Source organism: Lepisosteus oculatus, chromosome 21 (genome assembly GCF_040954835.1).
Source record: "Lepisosteus oculatus isolate fLepOcu1 chromosome 21, fLepOcu1.hap2, whole genome shotgun sequence".
In the NCBI taxonomy this organism is placed as follows: Eukaryota; Metazoa; Chordata; class Actinopteri; order Semionotiformes; family Lepisosteidae; genus Lepisosteus; species Lepisosteus oculatus.
This window is the reverse complement of record NC_090716.1, coordinates 16031036-16043268: the sequence shown is the minus strand read 5'-3', so window position 1 is coordinate 16043268 and position 12233 is coordinate 16031036. Positions and strand designations below refer to the sequence as shown.

Sequence of the window (12233 nt, the reverse complement as noted above, 5' to 3'; positions counted from 1 at the left end):
ATATGCAGATGAGTCAGTGGAGCTTTCTTCGGTCTTTATTCAGATTTTGGAATCACATCCTGTGTGCACTCAACCCAGCACAGCTTTCTTGAGGAAGAACTTAAACCAGCTGGTTTGAAATGCTAAGTTCAAGCAATCTCTGGACACCCCCATCTCATTGATTTGTTGACATGATCAAGGTTATACAGTATTTCAGTTCATCGTCCACATGGCATCAGTTCAAGACTGCTGTAATGAAGCCTGCTGCAGCATGGTCTTCACTGGTTGAATCGACCACCTCCACTGGTGGAATTATGGTAGACATTAACAAGATGTCTTGCAGTATCAGAGCTTTGGAAATCACGTCTCAGCCAGACCTGGGATTTTGTTACCTTTGTAGTCAAGAATGACAGACATACCCTGTCTATCCTGGACTTCAGGGGCTCCTGAGGGGGTCGTCAGGATAGAACCCATAAGGGGGAGGTCATTATACTACAAGATGCCTAACAATGATTTGGCTTGGAAACAGGGTTGACAGAACCTCATGCTATGATGTATAAAATATAAATTACAGTAAGGTAGAAGGCATTAGCACTCACCCCCAGAATACTGGAACAACACTTGTATTTGTTTCATGGAGATTCATGAACAATTTCAAGCACATTCTCGAACAGAACTGTCCGCAGAATAAAGAACAGTTTAAAAAAACATCCAGCACTGCTGTAGAGCAGTAAAGTAGCAGGAGACGGCTAGACGTTGCACTGCTGTTCTGTAGGTCCAAGACTCCTCTTTGTGCTTCTTGTGGTATGAAAAATAGACTAGGCTGACCAGGTACAGCAGGAAGCACCACACCTGAAGTGGAAGTCCACTGGGGGGGCTTCTAGTGCAGCCAGTCCTCTGATCACCCGACGGATGAGGTGTTAACGTGCGCAGTGGAGAAACCTTAAGGTACAAGGCCTGATACTCCTTGCATTGGAACGGTCAGAAAAAACTTAAAACAGGTGGGCCCTGAGTGTAGAGCTTTATTTTTTCATGTGGAGCTTCTTGGGGTGAGGCATTAGACAAAGTCCCCTTATGAAAAGGCTTCTGAGCACCAGTAAAGAAATTCATCCTTGTTTGAAATGGGCTAAAGCACAGTTTAACTCTGTTCTTCTATTTGTTTCTAATGCATTATGTATGCATTTTTTTGGTTTCTCACTGACAGAGCTTTTAGTGTTTTAATGCTGAAAACCCCTTTCAATAATAAATTTAATTTCAGTCTGCCTTACTGGTGTGAATATAAAAGGTTGAAAGTGTCCTTTATGGGTGAAAGCCCCCCATACTGCCCCCACTCAAGAGCTGCTCGATGTTGCACATTGAAGTCAGTCAGTCCTCAGGATGTACAGTATACAGTGCAGCTGATTGTGAAGGGTAAAGTCCTGGCATTTCCTAAAGGATTGTGTAGAGAAACCTATTGTTAGGATTGAAAATGTGATAACTATAGGATCTGAAACTGTAAATGCACATTTTTCTTCAATAAATTGTGAACAGTATAGCAGTGGATTGTACAACACTAAATATCAGGATATACTCTGACAAAGAGCCATGTGGTAATTAGCAGGTAGCCCTGCCTTCTTAAAAAAGGGAAATACTTAAGTTTAAAGGCTTTATAGAAAGTGTAGAAGGGCATGTCCTGACCACCCTTCAGAAATGATGCATGCTTTTGCAGTTTTTAAAATGCTGCCAGCGACTTACCAGTGTTTTTGGTGCAATTTTTTTACTCGGCGGTATCACGCCGTCGATCTCATGAGTCATCCTTGTGTGTGTATTATAAGGTGGCACTCCTACCAGAGAGCGTGAGGGGTGCTTTCCTGCACTGCGAGGGAGGGAGGGAGATCCTGGTCGAGCCCCTATGACTAACACTGTGTATGAGAGAGAGAGCATGCCATACAGAAGAGAGGTGGGAATGCCTTTGACTGGCGGCTGAATCATCCCTTGCACAGGTTCCCCTTGCCTGTGCTGCTTGCAGGCTCTTATGTAACGGAATTAAGAAAATTGTCGTTGAATCGTGGTGACTAACGCTCGGCCGAAGAAGGGGGTCGGTGGGGGTTGGGGGGGGGATTCTACCCATATCGTCCTCTTTCTGCCATCCTCTCCCAAGGAGGTCCGTGATGATGGGGGCTGCCCTGTTCTTGCAGAGCATGGGCTGGAAAACCTGCTGACTGGTCAGCCCTGGGTGATGGGTGTGTCAGCAGTACACAGATCAAGGGAAGGCCACCTAGAGACGTGTGCTGAGCAGGCGCAGTGTGCGTGGCTGTAGATGAAGTGATGTGCTACTGGGTGCTTTCACTGGCAGATCAATGGCTTTTTCCGTGTACAAATGATAACTGCCAAAAGCTCTGTGGACTGCACTGCATATGTAGAAAAACAGATGTGCTGAAGGTTTGCTACTAATTACAATGTAATCACAGTGGCCACTATTTTATTTCAAAGCGTTTAGGTTCTGTAAAATTAAGATATCTAGAATGAGCTACAGGTCCTCCAGGTGTTTTGTTCAATCCAATTGTCATCTTAAAAAAATTAGGACACTAAGTTTTTTTTTTCCCCGTTTGCTACTGTAGAGTAACGTTTTCCTTGGGAAGCTAGGATAACCATAGAAGATGTATAGGAATGATTGCAATCATTCCTGGTTTTTATTAAATTAGTCCACTAGTTTCCCCAATGGGGTTCCTCAGGATAGGGCTCATCTTGGGCAGTTGATCCCTGGTTAAGGGTTGCAAATGTACTGGAATGTGGACGTTGGACCTCTTCGGCACAGTCAGTAGCTCTTCCTGATAAGCTTTCAGCAGCAGGTAGATGCAAATATCTCAAACTCTTTTTCACCTTCTTGTGAATCAGTGTCTGTGCACTCCCTGTGTCATTCTTTCAATGCTATGAGCTAGTGTGCCTAGCCCAAGAGATTTGTGTATTCATTTCAGCCACTCTGGTGCAGGGGAAGACATGGAAGATGTGAAAGAAATTACAGATCATGCACATATAAAAACATTTCTGTTGTGGAGACGCGTTCCCTGTGATGTACCTTTTGTCACAGCACACTTGAGGGAATCCTTTTGGAATTTTTTAAAGTGACTGTTAAACAACAAATTCCTAACATATTGAATTTCAAAGCAAGAAACTGTTATTGCATAAATTCTGTCCCTCACCTCACAAATGGCTTGAGATTAAGGCAATTTGTACTAAATTTTCTTATATTAAACCTAAAGGAATTTGATTGTCTTGAACCCAGGGAGTTACCAAGAAATCTTCAGTTCTTTAAGTTCCTTAAATGGCAAAACTAAGTGACTTTCTAATTTCAACATTGTGGTGTTTAATAACTAAAATCACATAGCAACAGAACTTGTTGCAGTAATGCTTTTGAGGCAGACCCATACTGCTGCTCTAGGTAATATTCACTCTTGGCTGCAATTTGAGCTCGCTCAATTATTGCCTATTATAAAGATCCCTTTGAGATCGCCTAGTCAGAATGCTGGGCTCTCCAAAGTTCCACACGACGGAGACACCGAAAGCAAAGTGGTATCTGATTGGAACACTATAAATAGATTGTTCTCACCAATGTAATTGGTTCACTGGACTGATGAGAGAGGGATCTCTTTGTTTCTGTCCCTCTCTCTCTGTCTCTATGCTCTAACAGATATCTGATGCCTCAGAACCATATTCTGTAGGTCGTGCACGGGGAAGCGGTTGCCATAGTAACACAGAAGGTAGCTGCAATGAATAGAGCATGCTGTGCTGCTGTGTGTCAGCGTGGGTGGGTGTGTGCGTGCCAGCTTGGAGCCGCGTGTGCCTGTCATCACTGCTTGAAAGGGATTCTTTCAGACAGCTGAATATTCTAAATCTGTGCGTCACATTGAGCAAGACTTCATCGTTCATGGGTGCCAGAGAAGCAAACTTCATCTTTTGAATTTCAGACCTTTGTGGTGGGTTTTCTTTTGTTTTCCTTTGTTGGAGATAGTCAGGTGCAAAGATTAAAGCTAAATCACACTCTTAAAGTAGATGGCCAGTGTTACAATGGATAACAAGCACTTCTATTGTCCCAGACACCATCTTTCACTAGAAAAGGATGCTAAACTTTAACCCCAGTTATGACTTTTGGGTTCTTGGATGACCTCAATAGATGAGAAAAAGTTGGATTGAATCTTTTTTTTTACAGCTGGATAGGGTAATTCTCAACAGACTTTTCTTGAATGAAAACCTTTCTGCCCTCCCCTTTGTACTCGGTTAAGCACTGCTTCAGTAGAGTTATTCAGTCAACGACTGGTCATCCTCTTGGAATTAGTGACATTTTGTTTAAGTAATGTGCTAGCATGCATGCATTCTCGAAACTGAATGAGAGAGGCTTGTCTGGATACACAATCTTTTCTTATACAATATTTCATTTTTGAAAGGGAAAATCCCACATTGTCGGTGGTATGGTGGCTCAGTGGTGAACATTGCTGCCTCACAGTTCAGTTTCCGGGTTTTATGTTCTCCTCCTCTTGGTGTGAGTTTACGAACATCGTGTCCAAGTCTGTGTGCCCCGCAGTAGACTGACGTCCTGTCCAGGGTGTACCCTGCCTTGTACCTGCTGCTTGGTAGACTCCATCTCCCCATGACCCTCAACAGGAAAAAGTGGTTAGGAAATGGACAGATGAAAGTTGTTTACTTTTCCAGATTTTTTCGGTGTACAGCTGTTCGTGCATTTCAGTCCCAAACTCTCCTTTTAGAACTTGGTCTTGTTGCTTTGGTGGCATTTACACGCAGGGAACCTGGTCATCAGTCTCTGTGTGGGCAGTTGTTGAATGCATGCTTTGCTTTCTTTTTAATTTGCAATTTTTTAAATAATCTCGCCCGCGACGCAACTGTCTGCCTGCTTCTGGGCCAGGGCGGCTCATTAATGTACATGTTGTTTTCCAGGTCAAAGGGTGTGATCTTGAACATCTCCTCAGCCAGTGGCATGTACCCTATCCCCTTGCTCACGCTCTACTCTGCCACCAAGGTAGGTTCCCTTTCCTTCAGCTTGATCCTCTCTGGACCTTGAGCTGGGCACTGCTCTTGGCTGTGCTCTTCCCCTTGGTCCCATGTCTCCAATAGCTGAAGGCGGCAGATGATTCCAATGAGTGTGTTGACCTTGGAGGGGCACAGGCTTGTCGAGTCACCCAGGAAAAGCAGTGGAGTAACCCAGTATATACCCCCTGTGCTTTCGTGCCCATGGCATAAATATCTGCCTACTGGCCCCACATGGCACACAGTGCAGTGGACATTTTGATTCAGCAGTCTTCATGATTGAAATGATTTTCATGTCAGGGAATTTTGGAGCACTGGATAAAATTAAAGGCCCAGCTGGTAAAGCACAAATGGAGACATGGGTCTTGCAATTTACAGAAAAAAGTTTGTGACTGTTGTAGGTGTGCTGTATTGCTGTCAAGCTGAGCATGTTCCAGATCATCTGTATCCTGGATGCTTGTTTTAGTATTGCATCATTCTGTGAGAGATGCAGCCGTTGAAATACATTACATCTTATTGGCTTTATAAATGCTATAAATCTGACCTCGCAGGACATGGATTAGTTACATGTGCTCTTTTACAGTAGTATGAAACACTTTTCAGCCTTGTATACTGTGTTCACTGTGATGCAAAGCCTGTCCACTGTGGTGGTGTACAGAGTTTGCAGCGCTTCCACAGTACCTGCGTGAGCTATAGTAATGTGTTCGTGTGGGGGAAATTAGTTCCTGGTCCTCTTTATGAAAAGAGGGTTAAAAACTGAAAAGAACCAGCTTGTTTCAAGTAGTGAGGGCTATTCATTTGAATATGCAGTACTGCTGTTTTGGGCTGTTAGCCGAAGTCCAAAATGTTTGCTTGCGGTCCGTTTAGTTAACGTTCTCATCATCTCCTGCTCTGTTCAGGCTTTTGTGGATTTCTTCTCTCGGGGGCTGCACGCGGAGTACAAGAGCCGGGGGATCATTGTTCAGGTAATGCGCTGCTCTACCAGTAAAGAGCCCCGATCCTCCTCTCTCATTGTATATTGTTCCCATGGTAACCCTCCACCAGCCTAGCAACAGCATCCACGCGCACACACACACACACCTAGGGCTGTGACGCCACTCGGCCTTAAAGGCACAGCCCGCTTCATCACGCTTCTCCCGTCTTGAGGGACGAATGCTGAAGTAGCTCTTGGAGACAAATTCACTGCCTTTCTAAGCTCAGCTGCTTAAAGCTGGCACATTCCTACCTATTCTAATGTTTGGTTTTTTGACAGGACAATATTTATCTTCTAGTAATCATTCAAAATTGTTCTGAGGTTATAGCTGGTGAAAAGGCTGCAGTTGACTTCAAAATTAATTGCAGATCTCTTTGTTGGTGCACTGTGAAATAAGTTAGTAAAGGATCGGATTGAAAACATATATCAAGGAAAGCTATTAATTTTGAACAGAATTGAAGGGAACGGTAAGGCTACAAGGATTTTTGATAAATGTGCTAAAGACTGGTTGAGGTCTTGGTTAAAAATACCCCAGTAGAAGCTCCAGGGTGTGCCTTGCGCTTTGTATCTGGAGTTCAGTGCAGCTCTGGGTGTTTTGTTGAGTTGTGTTATAGCCCCACCATGTGGCTATCTTGAACGATATAAGAATTCTTATTGTCTGACCTTCAGTGTTTCCCTTTTAAAACTTGGTGGCTGGTAGTCTGGAAATGTATTTTTTTTTTCAGTAAAACTCTTGTCACCTGGGGAAGCACCGGTCTTTCTGGTTTGGACCAGTGCGATGACGGTACTGACTTTGAATGTGTAACGTCAACGTCGGTACCGTCAAGGTATGCAGTCTTTGCTGTATCATATGTTACAGGCTGTTTCACTTATTTTCTCGTTTAAGTTTGTTGCACACAGTAAAAGAGAACATTCACCAAGTGCAATAAGTTGTGTTGCATAGTCACTCATGTTATGTAATGAAATGTATTGCTGCAGAAATATTTACATCACTGAACAAACAGCACTTCTGTGAAGTACAAAAAACCATTAAACCGTTAACATAACCTAATACAGAAGGTAAGAGCAGACATTTTGACATGCTGCAGGCTTAAAGACGGGTCCAAGGCTCTCTTTATGCCGGACAGTTTTTGCTCTGTGCAGCCAAACTGCAGGCTTAAAGACTTGGTGGTACACAGCCTAGGGCCACTGTTACAGTAACTAATGTTACAGGATGTGGACGCGTGTAAACTGTTGATTTCATAGTGTCCAAAGCACACCGATATTTCCTGCCTTCATCAAGGGTGATAAAATGTGTTCTGCTAGGCTGAAAAATGAGGGGTTTTCTTTAAAAAAATGGAGGTGTGGCCTGTACCATCTACTCGGCAAAATGTCCAGATATTTGGAACCTGAATGTTCTCCAGCTCAGCATGTGGAATTGCATTTACAGCAACGGGCTCAGATCTCCCTGTCACTCACACCCGGGACCTACAGTATAGCAGTTTTCACTTGGACAGTGGAGTTCATTCCTTCCCCAACTTGTAAGACAACACTGTTTTTATAGTGGATTAATTGTTCAGTCTTTCTCTCCTTCACACCTAGAGCGTGTTGCCTTTCTTTGTGGCCACCAAGATGACTAAGATCCGCAAGCCCACCCTGGACAAGCCCAGTCCGGAGACCTACGTCAGGGCTGAGCTGAACACAGTGGGGCTGGAGGACCAGACCAATGGATATCTACCTCACGCAGTGATGGTGAGAGGGCAGGCGGTGCAGACTGCAGTCACAACCCTGTCTGGCTGATGGGCCAGTAACTCCGCCTTTGTGCTGGTCCCTTTTTCAAAACTTGTTCCTCTTCTGTTCAGAACTCTGAATTACTGTTTTTCTCTTCACATTTGAAACGACACTTAATCCTCTCTTCATCTGATTACACTAATCATTCCCTATTTCTTCAAAAGTTGCCTTTTGGTAAAAAGTCAAAATGCCATGTCCTCATATTTAAAGCTTTAAAACATTAGGCCCGCTACACAGAGATTCTGCAAATCCCTAAAATTCCTATTTGTATTGCTACTTTTTTCATTCGTATTCCATGAGTTTTGTCATGGCCAATTCGTTTGACGTCGGGGGTGGAGTTCATTGTCTTTGATAGATGGTGCACGAGCACAGTTACATGTATGAGTGAGGGATCAGATATTTGGCTGCTAGCCCTTTCTTGCTCGGTCCTTTCTTGAGAGATCCCATGGCTTAATCGGTTTAATTAACATGGCTGATACTTTTTTCAGAAAACCTCAATCCTTTTTAATAGGTAGTCACCTGTTATCAGAATCTAATGCACTTCCTCTTTTTCATGTTTCCCTGTCTTTTTTTTTTTACCTAGTGATCTGTTAATTTGATTTTAATCTATAACCCTTTTTTTGCAACTCTTTATCAATTATTTTAAACATTGAAGTTACCAGGATTTTTTGGCAGCAGGTGCACTGACATATTGAACAGTTGTGTTATAGCTAAGCTCATTGCGCTGATTGTCAACAACACGGTTGATCAACAATGAGTTAAGAGTGAATGTTACTCTGGGGTAGTAGTGTGTGGGACCACTGTTAGAAGCAATACTTGCTGTACATCTGTGTCACAAGCTTTGTTCTAGATTCCATGCTGTCTGGTGGGACTCATGAGTTACCACATGATGTCCCAGCGTATCCTACAGATGTTCAGTGGGGCCTTCAAGCCATTTTATTACTCGAGCAGCCTGAAGATTTGTCATCTTGCTGGAATGTTGTCTCATCAGGATGCGCCTGATGGGCATTGTGTAAAATCCTGGGATTTTGATTAACATAGTGCTGTACAGTCTGCCACACTACATGTGGAATTCTGTAACAGCTGAACACTCCTGACCACACCTTAACACCTAGACCACCACATCGATTGATTGGTCTTTTGTACATAACTAGAGTATAGTTCTACACATCTGTGCCGTGCTCAGTGATGTGCATCAATTTTGTGTAATGTAAAACCTTGATTCGTTGCTAAAGAGGCCATGTCTGGTGATATTACTCACTCCACCTCATACCGATGCACTGATGAACATTCATAAGCAGTGGGCTTCTGAGTGGTCGTCTGGTTTTCAAGCTGACTGTTGAGCTGTCTCCTCACAGGTGAATTGCTCGCACACGTGATGGCTCTTTACTGATTCTTGCGCAGTGGAGATGCTGGCAGTGCAAATAGGATCGGGATGATAGAGCATGATGTCAGGCTTGGTGTTATGATTCATGTTTTCCCAAATAGTGTAGCATCATGCCAGATTAGAAATTGTTAGCTGTGAAGAATCCAGATGGCAAGTGACAGTGCGTCAACTTAGCCCTGCCTCCAGCACAATGGCACAAAGGTGTTGTGCTCTTGATAAGTGAAGAGTAGTGGTCACTTTGTGTTTTTCTCCTTTCTTGCACTTCAGCAGGCTGGACGTTCAGCGGGTTAAATTACTTCATCACCTGTGCATATTGACTTCCTAAAGAGGTGATTTAGTGCTTTTGCAAAAGTTACTCATGAGCATTATGACCATTCATGAACGATCAATCCAAATGACGCCAAAAACATTTAATCAATATTAAGAATCTATTTACTTTTTCTACAAAACTTAATGCATCGAGGAAGAATTTTCTTTTGGTCTCCAGTAAGTGGAGGGTGCGATGTCTTTAATGTAATGAGAAAAGGTGTACACAAAGAATACTTTTAATTACTGCAATGTGTAACTTCATATTTCTTTTCTTAAATTTCATATTCCTTGTTTCAACATTTTCCTTGTTTCCACCCATCCATCCTTTTTCAGAGTCCTGCTCCTGGTGATGATTGAGGGAAATTCTACACTTGTCACAATATAACCTAGATTTACATCTATACGTGTACAGTACAGGAAAATAATTCTCTAAAACTGTACAATACCAGAAATGGCTTAAAGCAGAATTAAAGTTAGAACTTGAGATGCGGTGTGATCTTCAATACCATTTGCATAGGACGTTTTTAAGATCTTTAAATGGAACTGCACTGTGTTTGGCATCCTGCAAACTAAGTACAGCGTCAACCCTGCACGCTCCAGGTATAGACCCTACAAATCTGTGCACATTCTGGTAGCTTGAGTGACTTATTTTCCAGTAGTCCCATATGACAGAATGACTTCCAAACCGGGGCTGCGACACCGCTCTGACGTCTTTTGTTCTGGTTCCCTCAGGGCTGGGTGACCACGTGCCTGGTGCCCGTGCAGGTGGTGATCCACGTGTCCATGAACATGAACAAGAGGCTGCGCGCTCGCTACCTGAAGAGGCAGAAGGAGCAATAGAGGCAGAGCTGCATGTGGGAGCTCCTCCGGCCTTTTCGCTTGTCTAGGGGAGAGGCCTCAGGCAGGGGCAGGGGCCTTTCCTTTCTCCTGCTGGAGGAGCTCAGTCAAGGACCAAAGCTAGTCTTACACGCTTGGCTTCGAGAATTTTGTTTTTTAGTTTTTAACTATGCTTTGAGAACCCGTCTCTCGGTGTTTGAGAGCGTGTGTCTAGGGTGTGGGATTTGTTAGGGTAATGTCTTTGCACAAGTCTGGTACTATGATAGGGCTCTGTCTGAAGCACAGAGCACACAGGAGTTGCTTATTTAAATCCTCTAATGGACTTGCTGAAGTTATTGATGACAATGTAGAAGTGGAGGCTGCAATAGTTGACTATAAGGTGTAATTCCTGTCCATACAGAAACTTGTTAAATCAGCTGAAGTTTAGGGAAAAAATTGCATTAAGGTGAAATTAATCTTTACCATTTTCTTGAAGAAAAATGGTTCTTTGAATCCCATACTCCCTGCAGTCTGTCAAACATGAGGACTGAATGATTTTTCACTGATGGCCACTGGAATCAGGATTTGACATTTAGGTGATCAAATTGATTCCTGCTGAGTCTCAGCTTTCAGGTGAGAGAATCCTGCCAGGTTCTGGATTTGGCAGGGGGAAGGTGGTTAAGCAGCACATTGGCAGGGAGAGTTAGACAACCTCTTCTGTCAAGTTTAGAGTAAAATCAAATGTTATTCTTTTCTCAGTTAGGCAAAACTAGGGTGACTTTAGCCTAGGAGTACCTCTGTTTTTTTGTTAACTTCATGTCTGACCATAGCGCTTCTGTAATGGGGTCAACTTTGGTGCCTTATCTTCAGTTCTGATGAGCATTGTACCTTCATAATAAGAACTTTGTCAGGTTGCTGAAGTATATGAAGGCTAACGTACCAGCAGTATTGCCAGGGTGCAAATACAGCACTATGCAGTCTTCTTGTGTATTAGACAGTGCTTCTCTGTGTACATACAGTATGTTGTCTGGAAGTCAAAGGCTGTCATTGAATGTCGACATGGTGATTCTCAGAAGATTGTCTGCATGTTTGAGGTTAGAGAGAGAGGGATTGTAAGGCACATATAAACCTGGCATCTATTTAAATGTATTAGAAGCCATATTCAAAGTTCAGGTGAACTTAGGACCCATCTCATTCACAGTTAAACACTCAGTCCCAGTCCTACACTATGAATCATAAAAGTTTTAAAGTACTTGTCTAACTTGTACCTATGTAGGATTATTTCTTTAACGGTTTGAACGAAGATAAAATATTTTTTTACAACTTGCTGATACTGATATTCCATGTCTTTGAAATCAAACGACTACACATCTAAATGGACTGCAGCCACATGTTCCAACTTCACTTACCCCAACTGTGTGGAAAATACTGTTTGTAGGATATTGTAGCCTTAAACTGAATTGTTAATCAAATGCGAGTCTTATTTCTTGCTAATTCTTTGTGTTCTGCTTCCTTCTTGTCCTGGTATAAATTAACTTTAAAAATTTAATTTAACTTTTGAAAAGAATGAAGTCCAGTGCTAATGATTTGCTTTGAAAACTCTAGTCTTCCCGTCCAGTTTTCTTTCCCAACAGGGAACCTTCACTGTGAAAAAGCAACATAACATTTGTTTAAGGTAATGAGCTGTTGATCTTTTTTAGCGATTGTTGGCTGTCACAGGAACTACACCCATGGCCTGTGATGGTTTCTCATGACTTGATTTGACAAACTGGTGTCGACTTGAGTATTTCTAACAATAAAAGCCTCTACTAAAGACTGAGCCTGGTGTGTTTTTTCTTACTTTCATCATGTTTCTCAGAAAGTCATTTTTTAATTATTGTAAATCTGCAACAGGTTTTCAGAAGAAAAGGTCTGGCCCATTTTTCCTTCCTGTCGATTAATAGATAATTTCATTATGGAACTAAACCCTGAGATATA

General features: G+C 42.7%; 1 protein-coding gene and 1 long non-coding RNA gene across 2 annotated transcripts in view; one reads left to right on the top strand and one right to left on the bottom strand.

Annotated features, from left to right (window-relative positions):
* hsd17b12a (hydroxysteroid (17-beta) dehydrogenase 12a) overlaps nucleotides 1-12069 on the top strand; it is a 47556-nt gene extending 35487 nt beyond the window's left edge. The window contains exons 8-11 of the mRNA XM_006642442.3: nucleotides 4912-4993; nucleotides 5901-5966; nucleotides 7556-7705; nucleotides 10173-12069. Coding sequence (XP_006642505.1) covers nucleotides 4912-4993; nucleotides 5901-5966; nucleotides 7556-7705; nucleotides 10173-10280 — 406 coding nt within the window. The 3' untranslated portion in view covers nucleotides 10281-12069. The remainder of the gene's footprint in view (nucleotides 1-4911; nucleotides 4994-5900; nucleotides 5967-7555; nucleotides 7706-10172) is intronic.
* Nucleotides 1-12233, bottom strand: part of LOC138224455 (uncharacterized) — a 115584-nt gene that overhangs the window by 71482 nt on the left and 31869 nt on the right. The window lies entirely within an intron of this gene.